Genomic DNA, 22,974 nt, shown 5'->3' on the forward strand with positions numbered 1-22,974 from the left:
CCAATCCTCATCCTTTGCTTTGGCTGTAATGTATGATAGAAATAATGTATTTCTGTGCTTGGCACGCAGCTCCCCCTCCCTTTCCAACCCCCCCCCCCCCCACCCCCGTGCTTGCCCTTTGGGGTCTTTCTCAGCCTCCCAAATCCAGTTAGCGCTCTCTAAGGCTTCAGTAATATGCTGAATTGCTCCCCGCTTGAGTTTAATGGAGTTAAATGAGCCTGAATGATGGCAACAGTTTTAGCAGTCTCGCCCTGTCTCGCACGTGGCTTGTTAAAGGGGGTAATTGCCTTTGAAAAGGAGAGGCATTTCCTGGATCCGCGGGAAGGACACTTAGCACCTCGCCAACGCTGAGGCCAGAAACGAGGAAGTGCAACTCATCCAAGGGGGGTCCTATGGAGAAAAGGAACCCCGGTTAGGAAGGAGGAATCCATGCGTTGGAGAGAAAATGAGCACTCACACATACACATACACACACACACCCTTGATGCATCTGATTTCAGGCTTCCAGAGAAAGGCCACTTCCAGGACGCCTCCCCCTCCCCTCTAACATTTGACTGTATGTACTGGACTTCTAAGTAAACAATACATAAAAACTATTACACACACATATATATCCATAGCATCACCCATGTAAGGAGCCCCCAGTGGCGCAGTGGGTTGAACCCTTGTGCAGGCAGGACTGAAGACCGACAGGTCGCACTTTCGAATCCGGGGAGAGCCCAGATGAGCTCCCTCAGTCAGCTCCAGTTCCCCATTCGGGGACATGAGAGAAGTCTCCTACAAGGATGGTAAAACATCTGGGAGTCCTCTGGCCAACGTCTTTGCAGACGGCCAATTCTCTCACACCAGAAGCGATTTGCTGTTTTTCAAGTCGCTCCTGACAAGAAAAAAAGGCACCCATGTCGATGTAGATATATATATATTGTTGCGACGTGCGTCTAAATCGTCTTACAGCGACCTCATCCTGAGGTTTCCTGGAGAAGATGTCTTCGGGGAGGTCCACCCATAGCTTTGCTCAAAGGCTGAGCGAGTGTGACTTCCTGAGTTTCCCCAGGAGTTTCCCGTGGCCCTGCTGGAGGCCTGAACCCTGGTCTCTCAGCTCCTAATTCACACGCTTCCTTACCACTATACCACATACCCTAATAACAATTTGACGTGTGTCATTTCTTTTGTTTCCAGTAGGTTGTGGTGATCTGAGGCTGTTTCCACTGCTATAGAACGCGGTTTCAACTGTGTAGTACCATATCATGCTTTCTGAACTGCATGATAAGATCCTATTCTGACCACATAATACAGTTCGAAAACATGCAAATGTGAGTAGATCAATAGGTACCGCTCTGGCGGGAAAGTAAGGGTGCTCCATGCAGTCATGCCGGCCACCTAACCTTGGAGGCATCTAAGGACAACGCCGGCTCTTCTAGAAATGAAGAGGAGCATCAACCCCCAGAGTCCAGACACGACTAGACTTAATGACCGGGGAAACCTTTTACCTATAATGCATCCCCTTTAAAGACGGAACCAAATCCTAAAGATCTTATTACTGAGGGATTGTCAATTCCAGTCTTTGTCATCCCAAAAAAGCCGCCACAAGTTTACTTTTAAGCAGCGCCTGGATAACTGCAACGTGAAGCCAGCATGATGGTGATGATGATGATGATGATGATGATGATTAATAGGCCTCACAGCCTCTGAGGATGCCTGCCATAGATGTGGGCGAAACGTCAGGAGAGAATGCTGCTGGAGCATGACCATACAGCCCGGAAAACTCACAGCAACCCAGTGATTCTGGCCATGAAAGCCTTCGACAATACATTAGTAGTAGTAGTAGTAGTAGTAGTAGTATTTGGCCTCACAAACTCTAAGCATGCCTGCCATAGATGTGGGCGAAACGTCAGGAGAGAATGCTGCTGGAACATGACCATACAGCCCGGAAAATTCACAGTAACCCAATGATTCTGGCCATGAAAGCCTTCGACAAAACATGATTATTATTGTTGCTGTTGTTGTTGTTGTTGTTAATTGGCCTCACAACCTCTAGAGATGCTTGCCATAGATGTGGGCGAAAGGTCAGGAGAGAATGCTGCTGGAGCATGACCATACAGCCCGGAAAATTCATAGTAACCCAATGATTCTGGCCATGAAAGCCTACGACAAAACATTATTATTATTATTATTATTATTACATCGTTATTTTTTTTTCAAAAAGAAATTATACTGCACCATTACTTTGCTTAGAGTAAAAGAACCACAGAAGAGTTTCCTACCCTAAGGCTCACAATCTAAGAGAGTGGACCGAGGGAGACCTTTGGAAGCAGGTAATAATAATGAGGCTGCAGAGTTCAATTCAAACACGAGCGAATTGGCTGACAGCTAAATGAGTTTTGAATTGGGTTGTGAATGAATGTAGAGTCCAATCTTACTGCAACAATTTAGACCTCCACTTTAAGAAAAAGTATGGCCTGTTGAGTTCAATAGATGTTTGTGCCAGGAACTCCTTGGGGCTTAAGGATACACATAGACTTTTTTGCTATCAATGTAGACCCAGATAATGCAGTCTGAGCTGCATTGAACAGCTTTATATGGGTCTACGCTGACCATATTTGGCAGTGTAGATCCTGCCAGAGACAATCTTAACCTAAAATAGTTTAGATTGTGTGCGTTTAGAAACAGGGACCAGTTCTACTATCTATATATATAAATTTGTTAGGGGCATCCATCGAGGAAACAAAACTCAAAAACCCCCCAACGAAACTTAACCAAAATTCCCATGCCCATAACACAACCCACAAGGTACAAACATATCTACTCAAAATGAAAAACAACACAACAACACACTCACAAAACGGCAAAACAACAAAACTCAAAAAAACCCCAACGAAACTTAACCAAAATCCCCGTGCCCATAACACAACCCACAAGGTACAAACATATCTACTCAAAATGAAAAACAACACAACAACACACTCACAAAACGGCAAAACAACAAAACTCAAAAATCCCCCAACGAAACTTAACCAAAATCCCCGTGCCCATAACACAACCCACAAGGTACAAACATATCTACTCAAAATGAAAAACAACACAACAACACACTCACAAAACGGCAAAACAACAAAACTCAAAAATCCCCCAACGAAACTTAACCAAAATCCCCGTGCCCATAACACAACCCACAAGGTACAAACATATCTACTCAAAATGAAAAACAACACAACAACACACTCACAAAACGGCAAAACAACAAAACTCAAAAATCCCCCAACAAAACTTAACTAAAACCCCCGTGCCCATAACACAACCCACAAGGTACAAACATATCTACTCAAAATGAAAAACAACACAGCAACACACTCACAAAACGGCAAAAGAACAAAACTCAAAAAAACCCCAACGAAACTTAACCAAAATTCCCATACCCATAACACAACCCACAAGGTACAAACATATCTACTCAAAATGAAAAACAACACAACAACACACTCACAAAACGGCAAAACAACTGAGCATGTGCATTGGCGCCCAGCTGCAAGTTCCCTGGCGCACACACATGGCCTTCCGGCCAACGTTCCCTCTGCGAAAACCATGCCCACTCCAAGCCCCGCCGCGCCGCTTCCCGCACACACACACACCCCCTGCCGCACACACACACGCAACCCCACGCTCCATTACTCCCCCCGCCACCGCATACACACACGCAACCCCACTTCCCCCGCCGCCACACACACACACACGCAACCCCACGCTCCATCACTCCCCCCACCGCCGCACACACACGCAACCCCACTCCCCCCGCCGCCGCACACACACACGCAACCCCACGCTCCATCACTCCCCCCACCGCCGCACACACACGCAACCCCACTCCCCCCGCTGCCGCACACACACACGCAACCCCACGTTCCATCACTCCCCTGCCCCAATCTTACCTCCTTTTACTTCATGCCACCTCCAAACCCCACCCCGCCCCTTCCTGCCCTGTCAAAATCTAGGAAAGACAGGAAGGAAGGAAAGAAGGAAGGAAGAGAAAGGGAGGTAAAGAAAAAGGGGGAAGGAAGGAAAGTTAGAGGAAGAAGAAAAGGAAAGAAAAGGAAAGATGGAAGGAAAGAAAAGAGAGACAGCAGAAGAGAAAGAAAAAGGGGGAAGGAAGGAAAGAGATAGAGAAAGAAGAGGAGAAGGAAAGATGGGAAGAAAGGAAGGAAGGAAGGAAGGAAGGAAGGAAGGAGGGAGGGAGGGAGGGAGGGAGAGAAAGAGGGAAGATTGGCCACAGCAACACGTGGCGGGTAAAGGTTGTTATTTCTATTATTATTATTATGCTATTGTTCCTATGAGACCCTTTTAGGGGGAATGGGAGAGGTGTCAGGTCCCGGAGGCAATGCATTGCATTATTGTTATTGTTATGATGGTGGTGAAATAAAAGGAAATAAAAAGTGAAAGAAGGAAGCAAACAGGGAGGGAAGAAAGGCAAAGGAAGAAAGGGGGAGGGAATGAAGGAAAGAGAGAAGGATGAAACCAAGTAGTGAAAGAAGGAAAGAAAGAAAGAGGTAGAGAAGGAAGAAAGGAGAGAAAGGGGGAGGAAAAGGGGGAAGGAATAGGTAGGTACCTCTCTTTAATAGTCCAGATATCTAACTCAACTTTGATAAGTTTTATTATAGGCCACAGCAACGCGTGGCAGGGCACAGCTAGTAATATATAAAGCAGTGTTTCTCAACCTGGGGGTCAGGACTCCTGTGGGGGTCTCGAGAGGGGTGTCAGAGGGGTCGACAAAGACCACCAGAAAACATAGTATTTTCTGTTGGTCATGAGGGTTCTGTGTAGTTTGGCCCAATTCTATTCTTGGTGGGGTTCAGAATGCTCTTTGATTCTAGGTGAACTATAAATCCCAGCAACTGAAACTCCCAAATGTCAAGGTTTATTTCCTCCAAACTCCACCAGTGTTCACATTTGAGCATATTGAGTATTCCTGCCAAGTTTGGTCCAGAGCCATCATTGTTTAAGTCCACAGTGCTCTCTGGATGGAGGTGAACCACAACTCCAAAACTCAAGGTCAATGCTCACCAAACCTTTCCAGTATTTTCTGTTGGTCATGGGGGTTCTGTGTGCAAAGTCTGGTTCAGTTCAATCGTTGATGGAGTTCAGAATGCTCTTTGATAGTAGGTGAACTATAAATCCCAGAAACTACATCTCCCAAATGTCAAGGTCTATTTTACCCCAAACTCCACCGGTGTTCACATTTGGGCATACAGAGTATTTGTGTCAAGTTTGGTCCAGATCTATGGTTGTTTGAGTCCACATAGCTCTCTGGATGTAGGTGAACTACAACTCCAAAACTCAAGGTCAATGCCCACCAAACCTTTCCAGTATTTTCTATTGGTCATGGGGGTTCTGTGTGCAAATTCTGGTTCAATTCCATCGTTGGTGAAGTTCACAATGCTCTTTGATTGTAGGTGAACTAGAAATCGCAGCAACTACAACTCCCAAATGACAAAATCAATTCCCTGCCCAATCCCACCAGTATTCAAATTTTAGGTAAATGGGGTATTTGTGCCAAATTTGGTCTAGTGAATGAAAATACCTCCTGCATATCAGATATTTACATTATGATTCATAACAGTTGCACAATTACAGTTGTGAAGTAGCAACAAAAATAATTTTATGGTTGGGGGTCACCATAACACGAGGAACTGTATTAAGGAGTCACAGCATTAGGAAAGTTGAGAACCACTGATCTATTATCACTGGTAATAGATAACTAATAACAGCACTGATCATTGTGATGTTTAAGTTTTAAAAATATTAATATCCATATTCTAATTACTCTGTTTAACAGCCCAATCTGAATGTAAACATTGACAATGTGCAGCCCACTATGTACAAAGAGCAGAATCAACACTAACTAGTTCCTTTACCAAAAAAAATATTGTGCATTTGGAAAGGTGTGAAACCCCCCAAAAAGAGTGTGAGCTCGAGGAATAAATTAATCAAACCTCAAGGCCCTTCTTAACTTGGTGCCAAATTCCCCCACAACTATCTGGGAAATGTGCCCAAAGGGAGTCCTCGCCTTTTGCACGGTAAATGTGACAGAAGACTTTGGCTGGATCCACACTACCAAATAATGCAGTTTGAATTGCACTGAAGTGCATGATAAGGGGTCTACACTGACCATACATAGAATGCATTTCAAACTGTGTCATCTGGCAATGTAGATCCGGCCTTTGATTCCCAAAAAGAACAACAAGGTTGTTGTAGCTTTTTCGGGTTGTATGGCCATGTTCTAGAAGCATTCTCTCCTGACGGATGCATCCAGAGGATGCTTGCCACAGATGCAGGCGAAACGTCAGGAGAGAAAGCTACAACGACCCAGTGATTTCGACCATCGACAATACAACAACAAGGCTTAAGTCTTCCTAACAGTTTTGTTTTGGTAGGACTCATGCAGACTCTTCTAATGCACAACATTATAAACATTAGAAGCAGAATTGACCCCATTCCTCTTGTTTATTTTTCAAAGGAAAAATAATAGTGACATACCACTGTAGAGTTCACCTCTTTTCATTTTGCCTGGATCTTCCCTGCCAAATAATGCAGCTTGAACTTCATGATACAGTCAGTGTAGAGCCACATCAAGCAGTTCAAATTGCATTATATGAGTCTACACCAGGCATGGGCAAATTTTGGGTTTTGGACTTCAATTCCCACCATTCCTAACAGCCTCAAACGCCTTCTTTTTCCCTCTTAGCCGCTTAAGCTGTTAGGAATGGTGGGAGTTGAAGTCCAAAACACCTGGAAGGAAGGCCCAAGTTTGTCCATGCCTGGTCTACACTGACCACATAATGCAGTTTCATATAATAGTAGTGTAGATCCAACCGAAACCAGAACAAACTCGAGCCAAGTCTGCAATTTTATTTTTAAAAGGCACAAAGGAATCACAATCCCTTTTCCTGCTAAAGCCATGGCAATATTATTACGGTGCAATGGGTTAAATCCTTGTGTTAGCAGGACTGCTGATTGAAAGTTAGGCAGTTCCAACCCGGGAGGAGGTGAGCTCCCGTCTGTCAGCTCCAGCTTCCCTTGAGGGGGACATGAGAAAAGCCTCCCACAAGGTGGTCAAACATCCTGGCTTTCCTTGGACAGCATCCTTGCAGACAGCCAATTCTCTCACACCAGAAGCTACTTGCAGTTTCTCAAGTAGCTCCTGACACGGAAATATATATAAAAAGTAAAGGTTTCCCCTGACATGAAGTACTCAGGGAAGCCCTATTACCTTCCCTATTGATCTATTCTCATTTGCATGTTTTTGAACTGCTAGGTTGGCAGAAGCTGGGGCTAACAGCGGGAGCTCACCCCGCTTTCCAGATTCCAACCACCAACCTTTCGGTCAGCAAGTTCAGCAGTTCAGCGGTTTAACCCACTGCCCCATATATAATATAATATACTATAATATTATATAATATAATAAGATAATACTATAGTATAATAGAATAGAATAGAAAATATAATATACTATAAAATTATAATATAATATAATATAGAATAAATATAATATTATATATAATAAATAGAATAGAATAGAAAAATATAATATAATATAATATTCACAGAATGCGGCAGATATTTCCTTCAGATATTCCAGCCTCCAAAGGAAGAAGGAAAGGGAGGGGAAGAAAAGTCTTTCCTACCAAACCGAACATTTCTCTTCTCGAAGGAAATGAACACCGTTTGTCAATTCCCTCGATGCAAATATCGAGAGATGTTAATTGCACTGCTATTTCCACCATTTGCATGAAGCGTGAATATTTCAATTTGTGATAAGTTTTTTTTTTGTCCTGCAGGATCGGTCTTCTGGTTAAATATTCAATATGTTCAATAAATATTTAATATACACCTCATAAGCCGTGTGTTTGGACATCCCAAGCCTTAATCACAGCCGCCCCAGTGGCTTTGAATGCTCTGAATTGGGGAGGAAAGGCGGGCAGAAGCAGCCTAGGATCTCTTTTGTTTATTCCTCCTGCCTCTCTCTTTCAACCCCAAACTACAGGGAAAATAAGGCCAGAAGTCTTATATAAGTCTTCCAAGATTGGAACAAAAAAGAGATCATCATCATCATCATCATACAATAATACAATACAATAGCCAGCAGAGTGATCTTGTCTGCTGTGGACTCATCTTGTGTTTCAAATAATAATAATAATAATAATAATAATAATAATAATAATAATAATAATAATAATAATAATAATAATTGCAACATTCACACTTGCCTCCAACAGACAAGAGTTCTTTCTCCCACCCTGGACCTTCAACAGATATATAAACCTCCCTTGTCTACCTCACAACCTGCTTCTGAAACATGGCCATACATCTCGGAAAAGTCACAGCAACCCAATAATAATAATAATAATAATAATAATAATAATAATAATAATTACACGTCAAACTACTCTGAGACTTCCGAATTCAGACTGATAAGAGTTTTGGAGCATAACACTCCTGACTTCACAATCGTAGGGGGAAAAACAATTATGGATCGTGGATGTTGCAATCCCATGTGGCAGGATTGATGAGAAGCCACTGTAAAAAGCTTACACAATATGAGGTTTTAAAGATCGAACTGCAAAGACTCTAACACAAGCCAGTAAAGGTGGTCCCAGTGGTGATCGGCACACTGGGTGCAGGGCCTAAAGAGCTTGGCCTGCACTTAAAAACAATTGGACACTGACAAAATTACCATCTGTCAGCTACAAAAGGCCACCCTACTGGGATCTGCACAAATTATTCACGGATACATCACACAGTCCTAGACACTTGGAAAGTGTCAGACGTGTGATCCAATACAACAGCCAGCAGAGTGACTTTGTTTGTGGATACTAATCTTGTTGTGTTTCTAATAATAATAATAATAATAATAATAATAATAATAATAATAATTCCTAAAAGCTTTCCATGTTCTCGATAGGAGTTAAGGGAAGTATCTAACTACAATCCTAAAACATTAAGGACAATGCCCCATGGCAGAAAATAAAATTTATCACAATCCTGTGCCATGTTGTGTCATATATCTTCCAAATGGAAGGAATTGCTTTCTCTTTATTCCATGTCATCACATTTATTCCACTGCAGTGAATGGAGGGTGGATTTAGTTGTAAACTTGATGGTCCCAAAGCAACTAGATTTCTCTTGTACTTTTGTATTTGTGGTCCCAGTGGTGATTGGCACACTGGGTGCAGTGCCTAAAGACCTTGGCCTGCATTTAAAAACAACCAGGCACTGACAAAATCCTATCTGTCAACTGCAAAAGGCCACCCTAGTATTTATTCCACTGCAGTAAACTTGATGGTCCCAGAGCAACTAGATTTCTCTTGTACTTTCCTATTTGTGAATTGGTTCAGTCAATTTTTTAATATATATCTTTTGACTACAAACCCTGGTGACAACAACTTTCTAGCTTTTGTCATTTTTTTTTCAGAGTGGGAGACCATGTTGATGAGCTACTTTTGTACTTGTGGTCCCAGTGGTGATCGGCGCACTGGGTGCAGTGCCTAAAGACCTTGGCCTGCACTTAAAAACAATGAGGCACTGTCAAAATTACCATCTACCAGCTGCAAAAAGCCTCCCTAGTGTCCGAAGTGTGATCCAATACAAAAGCTAGCATTGTGATCTTGTTTGCTGTGTACTAATCTTGCTATGCACCAAATAATAATAATAATAACAATAATAATAATAATAGGCACTCATTGATAATGCTTGATTTATTTAAAGTCCTTAACTGCAAATGATCGAGAGAAAGAGACAAACCAAAAAACCATACTCAGACCGTCAATTTAAAAAAAACATCAAAGCATTTCTCTCAATTACAATCACATTTATTATAAAATTAAGATAATTTTTTGTGTGTTTATTTTCTTTAAATGGCGTCTCATTTTGGAAAAACCGTCATTGAAAGCACTGTCAAAGCTGTAAAAGGGGGGGGGGGAGAGAAAATAGAAACCGTGCAAATAAATTAATAGTATGTCGTGACAGCCAACAAGGAGGAGAGAAAACAACAGAAGGAAAGGGAATAGGGGGGGAAAGGGAGAGAAACCCGTTTGGAGGTGTAAAAAAACGGTGGAAAAAGTGCATTAACACTGGATGGACGTGTCACAAGAAATGGGGTGCGGGAAGGGGTTGGGGAGTCAATTGATCTGATGGAAGGAAGGATGAGAAAGAGAAAGAGAATCCCTCTAAAATTTGATGGGAGGAGGGCGGTGGGGAGGCTTGGATCATCATCATAAAAACGTCGCCATGAATAGTTATACTATAGTTCTTTCACGCAGGAAGGGGAAAAAATGGGGATCCTCCACGTGGCCAGGACCCCCCCCCCCCCCCCCGCTGAAGGAGACTCCTCAAGTAACAGCTTGGGCAAAATATATAGATATATAATAATAATAACAATAGCAACAACAATACGCCTTCAACTGGCTTGTGACCTGTGTGAGTCTGTGTGTATCCCAGGCAAGTCTCCTCTTGGACTCCTCCGTCGTTCCGGATCTGGCCCACTGGGTTTGTTGTGTGTGTGGGAATGAGGGAGAGAGGCCTGAGCCAAGAAATGTGCGTGGCTTCTTTGAGGGAGAAAGGTTTCCACGCACGGAGCCTACAAAGTCTTCATCCCTGTTTTGCTATCGCTCATTCCAAAGCTTCCTGGTTGAGATGTAACTTTCTAAGGATGCATCACAGGCATGGGCAAACTTCGGGCCTTCCAGGTGTTTTGGACTTCAACTCCCACCATTCCTAACAGCCTCAGGCCCTTTCCTCCCCTCCCCCCTCAGCCACTTAAGCATGTTTTACTGTGTTATGTATCTTAGCTTTTACTTTAGCGGCCTACCGCAAGCTGACATCACTTCGGTTGACTTTAATAAAAAACCTCGGTGGCTTCTCTCCAACTTGGTGACCATTATTTCGGTCGGATTGGGCTTCCTTAAGCGTCTAAGGGGGGAAAGGAAGGGTCCCGAGGTTTTGTGGCTTCTCTCCAACTTGGTGGGCATTATTTGGTCAAATTGGGCTTCCTTAAACGTCTGAGCGGGGAAAGGAAGCCCCCCTCAGGCTTTAATAAAAAAAAACCCTCGGTGGCTTCTCTCCTTCTTGGTGAGACTTTGACTTCTCTCCAACTTGGTGAGCTTTATTTGGTCGGAATGGGCTTTCTTAAGCGTCTGAGGGGGGAAAGGATGGGGCCCAAAGGCTCTTAGGAATGGTGGGAGTTGAAGTCCAAAACCCCTGGAGGGAAGGCCAAAGTTGGCCCATGGCTGGTGTAGATACACCCTAAACCTGGTCCCTGGTGTATTATGAAAGCGGAGCGGGTAATTCAGGCTTTGCCCCGAGAATGTCCCGGATTCAACTCGAGATAATAGGGAAGTGGCAGAAAACCACCCCCTCTTATTTTTGGACAAGATGGACAAACCTTCCTCCCTTTCTCTCCCTTTAAAGTGGTCATGGCAAGGGGGTGGGCCAATATATTTATATATATTTATATATATCTACAGTCTATATATATGTGCGGTTGGGTGGGTAGGTGGGGACATAGGGTGACCATCTCCGCTGACCATTTAGTGCAGTTTCAAACCGGTGTTTCCTGGGCACGGCTGAGAATGACAACAGGAAAATCCTGGAAACCTTCTGATGAGGCAAACCACAGACCACCAGTGCTCTTTTGTGTGTGTGTGTGCCAGGAGCAACCTGAGAAACTACAAGTCGCTTCTGGTGTGAGAGAATTGGCCGTCTGCAAGGACGTTGCCCAAGCAGACTCCTGGATTTTTTTATGTTTTAACATCCTTGTGGGAGGCTTCTCTCATGTCCCCTCAAGGGGAGCTGGAGCTGACAGAGGGAGCTCAACCCACTCTCCCCGGATTCGAACCTGGTTGATCAGCAGTCCTGCTGGCACAAGGGTTTAACCCATTAGACTGTGCCGATGATTACAACAGGAAAATCCTGAAACTCAGTTTGATGACTGAACCCACCACAGAACACCGGTGGTGCTCGTGAAGGGCTTTGTTTTGCAGGAGCCTGAACTGCATTAAATAGTCAGTGTGGATGGGACCTGGGGGGGGGGGAGGGACGGGGGGCTTTTGGGGCCAAACTAGAAGAAAGAAGACGCGTTGGGATACAGGAATAATAACAACAACCACAATCGTGAGAGTAAAGTAACAGTCCTTTCTTTTCCTCCCCACTCCTTCTTTTGCTTACTTTCTGGTGGTGTCAGTCTGTGGGGCACACGTTGAGTAGGCAAAGAGTTCTATGGGGAGGTCGGGGCTGTGCCAGATTGGGGCACAGAGTCAGTCTGCAGAAGGATCGCTGGGGAGACCTGTTGGGGGGCAGGAGGGCGGCCGAGCTGGGCGCGGGCGCGGCTAGGAGGTGTTTAGGACGGGCCTGGCATAGACCCCTTGGTAGTAGGAGGGCTCCAGGGCGGAGGGCTCGATGCCCCCGCGGCCGCCCACCGAGGAGGCCCCTCCGCCGCCCAAAGGCAGCCCGCCGGCCCCGTAGGAGGAGGAGTATTGCAGCGCCTGCTCGTAGGCCTTGAAGTCCAGCTTCTGCTGCTGCTGCTGCTCCGAGGAGGACATGAGGTTGTTGATGGAGAAGGGGTGGTTGAAGGCGTAGTGGGCCGACGGGTCGCCTTTGAGGTGCAGCGCCGGCTCGTGGTGGTGGTGGTGGTGGTGGTGCGCGTGGGGGTGCGGGTGGCCCAAGCCCAGGCCCGGGTGGCCCAAGGAGGCCAAGGAAGGCACGCCGGGCACCGAGGAGGCCGCCACCGCCGCCGCCACGGAAGGCTTCAGCTCGGCGCCGTGGTCCAAGGTGGGCGAAGGGCTGGACGGGGCGGGCTCCAGCTGGCCCGCTTTGCCCTGCCCGCCCCGCTGCGACGGCGAGCCCGAGTTGGTGCTTTGCTCCTTCCGGTTGTCTCCTCCTTGGTGGTTGTTGTTGCCGTTCCCGCCGCCGCCGCCGCCTCCTCCTCCTCCTCCTCCTCCCGCTTTGCCGCCGGGCTGCTTGTCGCACTTGAAGCGCTTCTGCCTCCGGAGGTAGCAGCCGTTTTCGAACATGTTGCCGGAATCCGGGTGCAAGGTCCAATAGGAGCCCTTGCCGGGCTTGTCGGGCGAGCGGGCCACCTTGACGAAGCAGTCGTTGAAGGAGAGCGAGTGGCGGATGGAGTTCTGCCAACGCTGCTGGTTCTGCCGGTAGTAAGGGAAGAGGTCCATGATCCACTGGTAGATCTCGCTCAGCGTGAGCATCTTGCTGGGCGCCTGCTGGATGGCCATGGTGATGAGCGAGATGTACGAGTAGGGCGGCTTGGCGTGCGGGTAGCTGCGCTTGAAGGCCTTGCCCGGGTCCCGCCCGGCCCGGCCCAGCCCCGACGGCGCGTAGCCCAGCGGGCTCATGCAATGCGGAGGGCCCCCTCCGCCCCCGACGTGGCCCCCCGGCATCGCCCCGTAGGCGCCCAGCCCGTTCAGAGAGCCCTGCGCCGACCCGGGAGGGCCCAGCCCGTTCATGGCCCCGGGGCTCAAGGCCGAGCCCATCGCCGCCGCCGCCGCTGCTGCCGCCGCTGCCGCCGCCGCGGACATGGAGTTCAGGGCCGGGCCCGTGCCGCCGGGGCTCAGACCCCCGCCCAGGCCCGGGTTGGCGTAGGACATGTGGAAGGAGGACGACGACGCCGAGGTCACCACGTTGCCGCCGCCGCCCCCGCCGCCGCTGCTCATGGCGTTCATGCTCATGTAGGGACTCATCGAGGCCATGGAGCTCAGGCCCGAGTTCATGTTGCTCACCGGCACCGAGGAGTAGGCCTGAGGGCGAAAGGCACGGGTTAGAGCGGGAGACACACACACGCGAGACCCGACATTACTACTACTACTACTATTACTACTCCCGCCCCAACCCAAAGCACTACAGATCGACAAAACACGAGACTCTATATTAGTATTACTTCTTGCAGTGGGTGACCTACTCCCACCTCAACCCATAATACTCCAGATCCCCAAAACAGGGCTCCATAGTATTATTACTTCTAGCAGTGGGTGGCCCACTCCCATCCCAACCCATAATACTCCAGATCCCCAAAACAGGGCTCCATATTATTATTACTTCTAGCAGTGGGTGGCCCACTCCCATCCCAACCCATAACACTTCCGATGCCCAAAACACGAGACTTGCTATTATTATTATTATTATTATTATTATTATTATTTTACTGATACAAAAACACAGTATATCACAGCAAATGAGATCTATATGCTCGATTTTGTATATTATTATTATTATTATTATTATTATTATTTCGAATAATAATAGGGGTGCTTTGAATGCAATATTCCTACTTCTAGGCAGGGGGGTTGGACTGGATGGCCCATGAGGTCTCTTCCAACTCTATGATTCTATGATTCTAGCAGTGGGTGACTCACTCCCGCCCCAATCCATAACACCACAAATCCCGAAAATACAAGACTCGAAATTATTATTATTATTATTATTATTATTATTATTACTTCTAGCGGTGTGTGGCCCACTCCCACCTCGACCTATAATACCTCAGATCCCCTAAACACGGGACTTATTATTATTATTATTATTATTATTATTATTATTACCCACTCCCACCCCAACCCATAACACCTTAGATCCCGAAAATACAAGTCTCGATATTATTATTATTTCTAGCAGTGGGTGACCCACTCCCGCCCCAACCCATAACACCTTAGATCCCCCCCAAACACAAGGTTCGATATAATAATAATAATAATAATAATAATAATAATAATACTTCTCACAGTGGGTGACCCACTCCCACTCCAACCCATATCATTCCAAATCCCCAGGACTCGGGACCAATTGTTGTTGTTGTTGTAATAATAATAATAATAATAATAAACCTTTATTTATAGACCGCTCTCAAGGGGGCTCAGGATGGTTTACATGCACAAAAAGGCAAAGTTCAATGCCCATAAGCGAATACAGACACCTCAAAATAATACAAAAAAACCCATAAACTTTTAACAAAAGAGAAATTTACATCAAAATGAAAAACAATACAAGTAATCAAATTAACACGATTATACTAATAACATAATGAATAATTAAGACATAAACCCTAAGAGAACTATTAAAATACATAAAATTGCTATTATTGTTACTTTTATTATTATTACTTCTAACAGTGGATGACCCACTCCCACTCCAACACATGACACTCGAGAACCCCAGGACACCAGACTCATTATTATTGTTGTTGCTGTTATTATACTTTATTTATAGGCCTCCCTATCGCCCCAAGGGACTCATATATAAAATTATACTGGCCCACACACGTTTTGGTGCCTCAAATGTTCCCCATGTTTCTGGGTATATTTGACCCGCTGATTCAAAAAATGGCACTAGTACAATTATGAGTTCTAATTTTTGAGATATGGCACCTACCAGTAGCCATAGAAAAACTATGATAGCTATATCCAAGAACTTGCAATTTTCTAAATCAACGCCCCAAATAACCCCAGGAATAGGCCTAAAGAAACCCAAGACTATATATATATAAACAATATATATATATATATATATATATATATATATATATATTGTATATATTGTATATATTGTATATATATATTGTTTTTGTTGTTTTTGTTGGGCTGTGTTATATTTGTAGTTTGCTTTTTCTTGCTCAAAAGGGATTCTCAGGCCACCTGGATCCACTGATCTCAGTGGATCTACTAAAAACCCGCTAGTGGCCCAAATCTCCATTTCCAGTACCTCAGAACCCACAATAGACTACCGGCCCCACTTTATTTATTTCATGTCAAAAGCACTGCATAATAAATAAGTTTAAAACTGATAAAATAAAAGGACCACAAGCAGATAAATAGTTTTAGACCCAAAAGCGGGCGACAGTGACTGCATTATCTGTAGCTCGAAACAGTTCTTCTTCTGTGCTTGAGGCAGGGCGTTATGGGCGAGCATACAGATCCTGTCCTATTGTCTCTAGTGGATTCTTAGTGATCCAATCTTCCATCCTCACCCGTCATACCCCCGACCCCCATATACACAAGATCCTCTAAAAATCCCTTGCCTCCTCTTTCCAGGCCCTGCTCTGCATCATAACATTTCCATAGGCCGCAACAAACTCCCCCAAAACAAACTGCAACAAACTCCCCCAAAAGCTCCGCAAAAGAAAGCCGCCAAGGCGCACCAGTGCTCAGTGGCTTGGGTAATAATGATCACAGTCAGGGCCTTAAACTGGTTCCAGGGTTTCCTATGTTTTCCTATGCACACCGAAACTGTATTCCTTCAATGCAGGCTTGGAACTGACTGGTCAGTGTCGATGGGGCCTAGTGAATGTCCTTAGTGAAGCCTTACTGTCCTTAGTTCTCACTGTCCTTACTGAATCCTCTGAACATAGCCTGCTTCCGCTGTGCACCATAAAGTTCACTAAGGAACCTACGCTTTGAATAACCATCCAAAATCAGACAGGATCTGGTGCATTTAGGATAATAATAAATAATATTATTTATTATTACCTCAGGGCGGTTTCCAAGTAACATCACCAAAACATATAGAGTAAACAGCATGACATAAAATTAATAAAACAACATAAGCATAAGGGTATTGGGTTGTTGTGTGTTTTCCGGCCTGTATGGCCGTGTTCCAGAAGCATTCTCTCCTGAAGTTTCATCTGCATCTATGACAGGCTTCCTCAGAGGTTGTGAGGTCTGTTGGAAACCAGGAAATTGGGATTTATAGATTTGTTCTTTCTCCCACCCTGGACACTCCACAGATATATAAACCCAATTTTCCTAGTTTCCAGCAGACCTCACAATCTCTGAGGATGCCTGCCACAGATGCAGGCGAAAGGTCAGGAGAGAATGCTTCTGGAACATGGCCATACAGCCCGGAAAACTCACAGTAACCCAGACTTCCCAACCTCTGAGGATGCCTGCCATAGATGCAGGTGAAACCTCAGGAGAGAATGCTTCTGGAACATGGCCATCCAGCCCGGAAAACTCACAACCCAGGCTTCACAATCTCTGAGGATGCCTACCATAGATGCAGGCGCCAGAAAACTCACAACCCAGACTTCACAACCTCTGGATGCCTTCCATAGATGCAGGCGAAACGTCAGGAGAGAATGCTTCTGGAACATGGCCATACAGTCCGGAAAACTCACAACAACCCAGTGATTCCGGCATTATTGATAATTAATTATTATTAATTGTTATAATTAATAATTATAATTATATATTATGATTAATAATTATATTGTAATTAATTATATTATAATATAATAATAATTAATTATATTATAATTATATATTTCTTAATAATAATAATAATAATAATAATAATAATTTACGGTAATGTTTAGGCCGGTGTTGAACACCTTGTGCCCCACTCCTTTCCCCAAATTGTATATGAATACAAATACACCCAGATCTGATGACATATAACATTTTGTGAAAGAAGTAGGGTACAAGTGTCCACCTAAATAAGTACTAGAATTGGAGAGTGTCAGGGATTAGCTCGGTGCCCTTGGCTGTCTTTCCAAGGAAACATCTCTGCCTAAGAAAAAACTATGGGATTGCCATCATTCATAGGGACGCAAGCATGGGGACACATGCACCCCAGCACCTACCTAGAGTTCTAGGGCCCTATATCCCTCGATATTCTGGGATATAGGACTGCACCCCAGTACCTACCTAGAGTCCTAGGGCCTGAGTGAATGTCCTTAGTGAAGCCTTTCTGTCCTTAGTTCTCACTGTCCTATATCCCAGAATATCACGGCAGAAAATCCCACTATGTCTGCATTGAACCAGGTTATTCGTGTCCACACAGTACAAAGCAGATAATGTGGGATTTTATTCAGGGGCCCTAGATCCGAGGAGAGGAGCTTGTGATCATACTAACAACAACACACCTTCAACTGAGGAATTTTGCCAAAGAAAAAAGAAACAGAAAGCAGGCTTTGCCATGTGCCTAATGAAGGCCGCAATTTGAAGCTAAAGTAAATCACAGGGCAGAAATCGGTCTGGATAACTTGACGAAGGTATCGACACTGGAATGGTTTTGGAGAAAGGAACTTGGTTTCTTATACATTACAGAGCTGTGGAAAGGAGAGCGGCAAAGGCTGAAGGATCTCCACAAAACTCACAGAGAGAGCCGTGGAATTAGATTTTACACATTGTTTCAAGGCGTTAGGGAAAATATGTTGATGTAGATCAGACCTGGGCAAAGTTGGGCCTTCCAGGTGTTTTGGACTTAAACTCCCACCATTCCTAACAGACTCAGGCCTGAGTCTGTTAGGAATGGTGGGAGTTGACGTCCAAAACACCTGGAAGGCCCAACTTTGTCCAGCCCCGTTGCCAGTAGTCTGAAACACTTCCCAACCCGTTGGCCCCACTTTCCTCTGCTTCCCTCCATCTGCTTTGGTTCCTTCGGCCTCGGAGGCCGCGACGGGGAAACGGGTCCGCTTCCGACGACGACAGCTGCCTCTTTTTTGTCCCCAAACAAAAACAAACAACCTCGGGATAGAGCCGAGGTTTAGGAGCAGGCAAGGAATCCGGAGGGAGCTTTCTCCCCTTTCCTTTCTGCCACTCCAAACCCTATTAAACCTGACCGCAGCCTAAAATAAATTCGAAAGCATTGCCCGGCAAGCGAGAGTGGGACAAAACAAGCCCGTAAAAGTCTCAAGGCAGAAATATCAAGGATATCAAGGCAGAAAATCCCACAATATCTGCTTTGAAGTGGGTTATCTGAGTCCACACTGCCATATATTCCAGTTCAAAGCAGATAATGTGGGATTTTATTCAGCTGGGCCTAAGTTTCACTTTAAATAATATCCCATGACTTAAAAGAAAAGGAAATAATTTGTTGTTGGGTTTGGAAAGAGAAGTTCTTTCGCTTCCTGTTTAGTATTATTTTCCTCCAAAGTGGAAAACGCCAAGGCCGGAATTTTTAATAGTGAAAACACGTACACTTTGCGTGGTATTTGCATATATAGTTTGAATATAAAGATAGGTTTTGTGATAGAGTTGTATCATTTATGAATGATGGCAAACCGACCCAGAAAAATCGTAGCTATATAAACACAGGCATCATTTCCCACGCCTGACTTCTATATGTATCGTCGAAGGTTTCGTGGCTGGAATCACTGGGTTGTTGTGAGTTTACGGGGAGGGGGGGTGTATTTCCATGTTCCAGAAGCATTATCTCCTGACGTTTCGCCTGCATCTATGGCAGGCATCCTCAGAGGCAATGAGATCTGGGTTGTGAGTTTTCCGGGCTGTATTTCCATGTTCCAGAAGCATTCTCTCCTGAGGTTTCGCCTGCATTTACGGCAGCCATCTTCAGAGGTTGTGAGATCTGGGTTGCTGTGAGTTTTTCGGGCTGTATGGCCATGTTCCAGAAGCATTCTCTCCTGAGGTTTCGCCTGCAACTATGGCAGGCATCCTCAGAAGCAGTGAGGTCTGGGTTGTGAGTTTTCCGGGCTGTATTTCCATGTTCCAGAAGCATTCTCTCCTGAGGTTTCGCCTGCATTTACGGCAGCCATCTTCAGAGGTTGTGAGATCTGGGTTGCTGTGAGTTTTTCGGGCTGTATGGCCATGTTCCAGAAGCATTCTCTCCTGAGGTTTCGCCTGCAACTATGGCAGGCATCCTCAGAAGCAGTGAGGTCTGGGTTGTGAGTTTTCCGGGCTGTATTTCCATGTTCCAGAAGCATTCTCAACTGAGGTTTCGCCTGCATTTACGGCAACCATCTTCAGAGGCTGTGAGATCTGAGTTGATGTGAGTTTTCTGGGCTGTATGTTCCAGAAGCATTCTCTCCTGACGTTTCACCCACATGTATGGCAGGCATCCTCAGAGGTTTTGAGGTTTGTTGGAAACTAGAAAAATTGGGTTTATATTTCTGTGGAATGTTCAAGTTGGGAGAAAAAACTCTTGCCTTTTGGAGGCAAGTGTGAATGTTGCAGGGTGGGAGAATATATAAACCCAATTTTTCTAGTTTCCAACAGACCTCACAACCTTTGAGGATGCCTGCCATAGAGGCAGGCGAAACGTCAGGAGAGAATGCTTCTGGAACTTCGCCATACAACCTAGAATACCCACAGCAACCCTGTTTTGTCTATATTTCATTTTAATATATTATTGTGTTCATGTACGCCTATTATTATATGTCCATGATACATATCTCTCTGTGTGATAGAGATATTTCAGAGTAAAGCATGTTATATATGTGTGAGAGTGGTAAAGGCATTTCAGAATAAAATATTCAATATTATCTCGAAGCATCAGAGGAGGCAACGGCTCGGGTTCAGGAGATCCAAGCCTGCTTGCAAATGAAAGATCCCACCTTATTACAGGAGGGTCTTTTCCGTGTGGGCTGGGGGTCGGGGAGAGGCGCGCATTCCCACCTCAGCCTCTTCTTTGCCCCCTGTTGACCCTGGCGTATTAAAGAAGGAGCCCACGGCCTGCCGCCAACACAAACCCATATGTTTCCAGGGAGCCCACCGCCTCGCCTGCAGGAAAAGGAGGGAGAGAGACCCGGACCTCGGCTCTGGTAAGGAAAGGCGAAGCCAAATCCCCGCTTTGTCCTCCCAGTTAATTTCTGGGTGCTCCCTCCCTCCTTCCAGGCTGCTCTCCTTGTATGTCTTTCTTCCTATCATCTGTTTTCTGTCCTTTTTTGCGTTTTGTGAAAGCTGGATTAAAGACCTCCCCCTTTTCCTTGTTTTTTGTCTTTTTTTTTTTAACATTCTTTCTATTTTTTGGACTTATTCCCCCTTTCACGCTTTACTCAGTCACAGGACCCATTCATCCCCTTCTTCTTTTTCCCCCCTCCACCCGTTATTGTTCGTTTTCCCGTCTTTGATCCTTTTCTTCGCCCTCTTTGGAGCATATTGTAAAATAAGGAAGGGAGAGATGAATGGACAATGCCAAGAGCCCGGCTTCCTGGTGAAACCGAGCCAGTCTCGGCAGCTCCACCCACTGGCCAAAGGGGGAATTGCACACCTTAGATGTAATTTCCCTCTCTTCCTTTCCCCACATCCCCGGAAAAGAAACGTGTGGCAAAAAGTACACCCGAAACCGATTATTTTGCCCGGGGAATAGTATCACAGGGGAGGGGAGAGGAAGAAAAAAGACCCCAACTTAAAGTTTTCCCCCAAGGAATGGCTGCTGAGATTGTTTCCCCCATATAAACACAAATATAGGTATAGTAGTCCCACTAGTGTACCTGATCTTGCGTGGGGAGAGGGAGATGCATGGTGGCCGAGTGGGAAAGGCAGGGTCGACCCCCTCCTGGAGCACTCCTCCAACTTCTCTTTCTTCCAACCTCTCCTCTGAGGACCTTAGCGTTGTGTGTGTGTGTGTGTGTGTACACACACACACACACAAAACGCTAAGGCCCTCGGAGAAGAGAGAGCCGTGGCTGGGAGGAAGAGAAGTTGGAGGAGTGCTCCAGGAGAGATCGACCCTGGCTTTTTCACTAGACCACCATGCATCTCCCTTTTCTCCACGCAAGATTTCCCCACGCAAGATCAATAGTGGGACTACTGTAAGGCGAGGATAAAGTGGCTTTGGGGCAAAATGATATAAAAAAAATAAACGTAGACTGGAAAATATACAAACGGACGTCTTGGAAGGTAGATCCCTCACATTTCCCTTTTGTGGGACTACTGTAAGGCGAGGAGAAAGTGTCTTCGGGGCTTAAAGACACAAAAATAAACCTCGGTTGGAAAATATACAACCAGAGCTCTTTGGAGGCAGATCCCCAGCACTTCCCATTCGTGGGACTGCTGTAAGGCGAAGATAAAGTGGCTTTGGGGCATATTGTTACAAAAATGATCATAGGTTGGAGAAAATACAATCTCGGGTCTCGGGAGACGCTTCCCTTTTGGGGCGCAACCCTTGGCTTGACTCTCCCCTCTGAGCCCCAAAGCCAAGCCCTTCCCTTGCCTTCCTTCCCCCCCCCCCCCCCCCCGCCCCGCGGAAACTCCAGCTCTGGCCGGGCTCACCTCCTGCGCCTCGCCGTAGTAGTGGTTCCAGTCGTTGCTTTCGTGCCCTTCCATTTTCACCGTCCCTAACATCCTGGAGCCCAGGCGCCCGGGAGAAGCATCCAGCCCCTTTCTGGCCGGCGAGGGGGCGGCGCCGGCGGAGGCGGGGAGGGGGCCACGCGAGAGAGGGAGAGAGAGAGGGAGGGAGACAGACAGAGGGGGAAAGAGCCCCCACCTCTGGAGCCCCGTGGGGAGGAAGAGGAGGAGGAGGAGGAAGAGGAGGAGGAGGAGGAAGAGGAGGAGGAGGAAGAGGAGGGCCGGCTCTGTCTCGAGCCCCCCACCCACGGAGGAGGTGGCGGCGGCGGCAAGGAGTGGTGTGTGGCGCCGCGCCACTCGAGAAAGTGAGGCAAGGCCGGCGGGGCGGCGAGTGGAGTTGGGCAGCGGAGGTGGATCTTACGTCGCCGCCACAGCGCCCTCCTCCTCCTCCTCCTCTTCCTCCTCCTCCTCTTTCTCTTTCTTTCCCTCCTCTTTCTCTCCCCTCCTCCCCATTTGGCGGCCTCGCCAAAGACGCCCCTCTCACCTCCGAGGGAGCCGGAGATGCACCTGCAAAGCGGGCCGGAGGCTCCCCACTCGCCCCCGCCTCCCCAGGGGAAGCCCAGCCCACGTTAGCCTCGGGTTCAGCAACGCCACGAAGGGAGGGAGGGAGGGAAGGAAAGAGAGGAGGAACTCAGAGAGGTCACACTCATTAAAAGGAAACTAAAAACAGAAGAGGTAGAGCCAGGTAGGAGAGAAGGAACAAGGGGCACTCCCACGCAGCCCTATAACCCAGAATATCAAGGCAGAAAATCCCACCTTATCTGAGTGTGGAGTCAGACAACCCAGTTCAAAGCAGATATTGTGGATTTTATGCTTTATATTCTGGGATATAAGGCTGCGTGGAAGGGTCCCCAGCCCCCCCCCCCTCAAAAAAGTCCACTGTTGGACAGCAGCAAGG

The 22,974-nt window shown here is 46.2% G+C and overlaps 1 protein-coding gene across 1 annotated transcript; it reads right to left on the reverse strand.

Annotated features, from left to right (window-relative positions):
* Positions 1-12,268: 12,268 nt before the first annotated feature.
* On the reverse strand, positions 12,269-22,167 carry FOXA1 (forkhead box A1). Its single transcript, XM_060759013.2, has 2 exons — positions 22,002-22,167; positions 12,269-13,796 (listed from the first exon to the last, which is right to left on the reverse strand). The coding sequence occupies exons 1-2, from the start codon at positions 22,071-22,073 to the stop codon at positions 12,375-12,377; spliced, it is 1,494 nt and encodes a 497-aa protein (XP_060614996.2). The 5' UTR covers positions 22,074-22,167; the 3' UTR covers positions 12,269-12,374.
* Between the last annotated feature and the right edge of the window lie 807 nt (positions 22,168-22,974).

This window comes from Anolis sagrei, chromosome 1 (assembly GCF_037176765.1).
Source record: "Anolis sagrei isolate rAnoSag1 chromosome 1, rAnoSag1.mat, whole genome shotgun sequence".
NCBI classification, from domain to species: Eukaryota; Metazoa; Chordata; class Lepidosauria; order Squamata; family Dactyloidae; genus Anolis; species Anolis sagrei.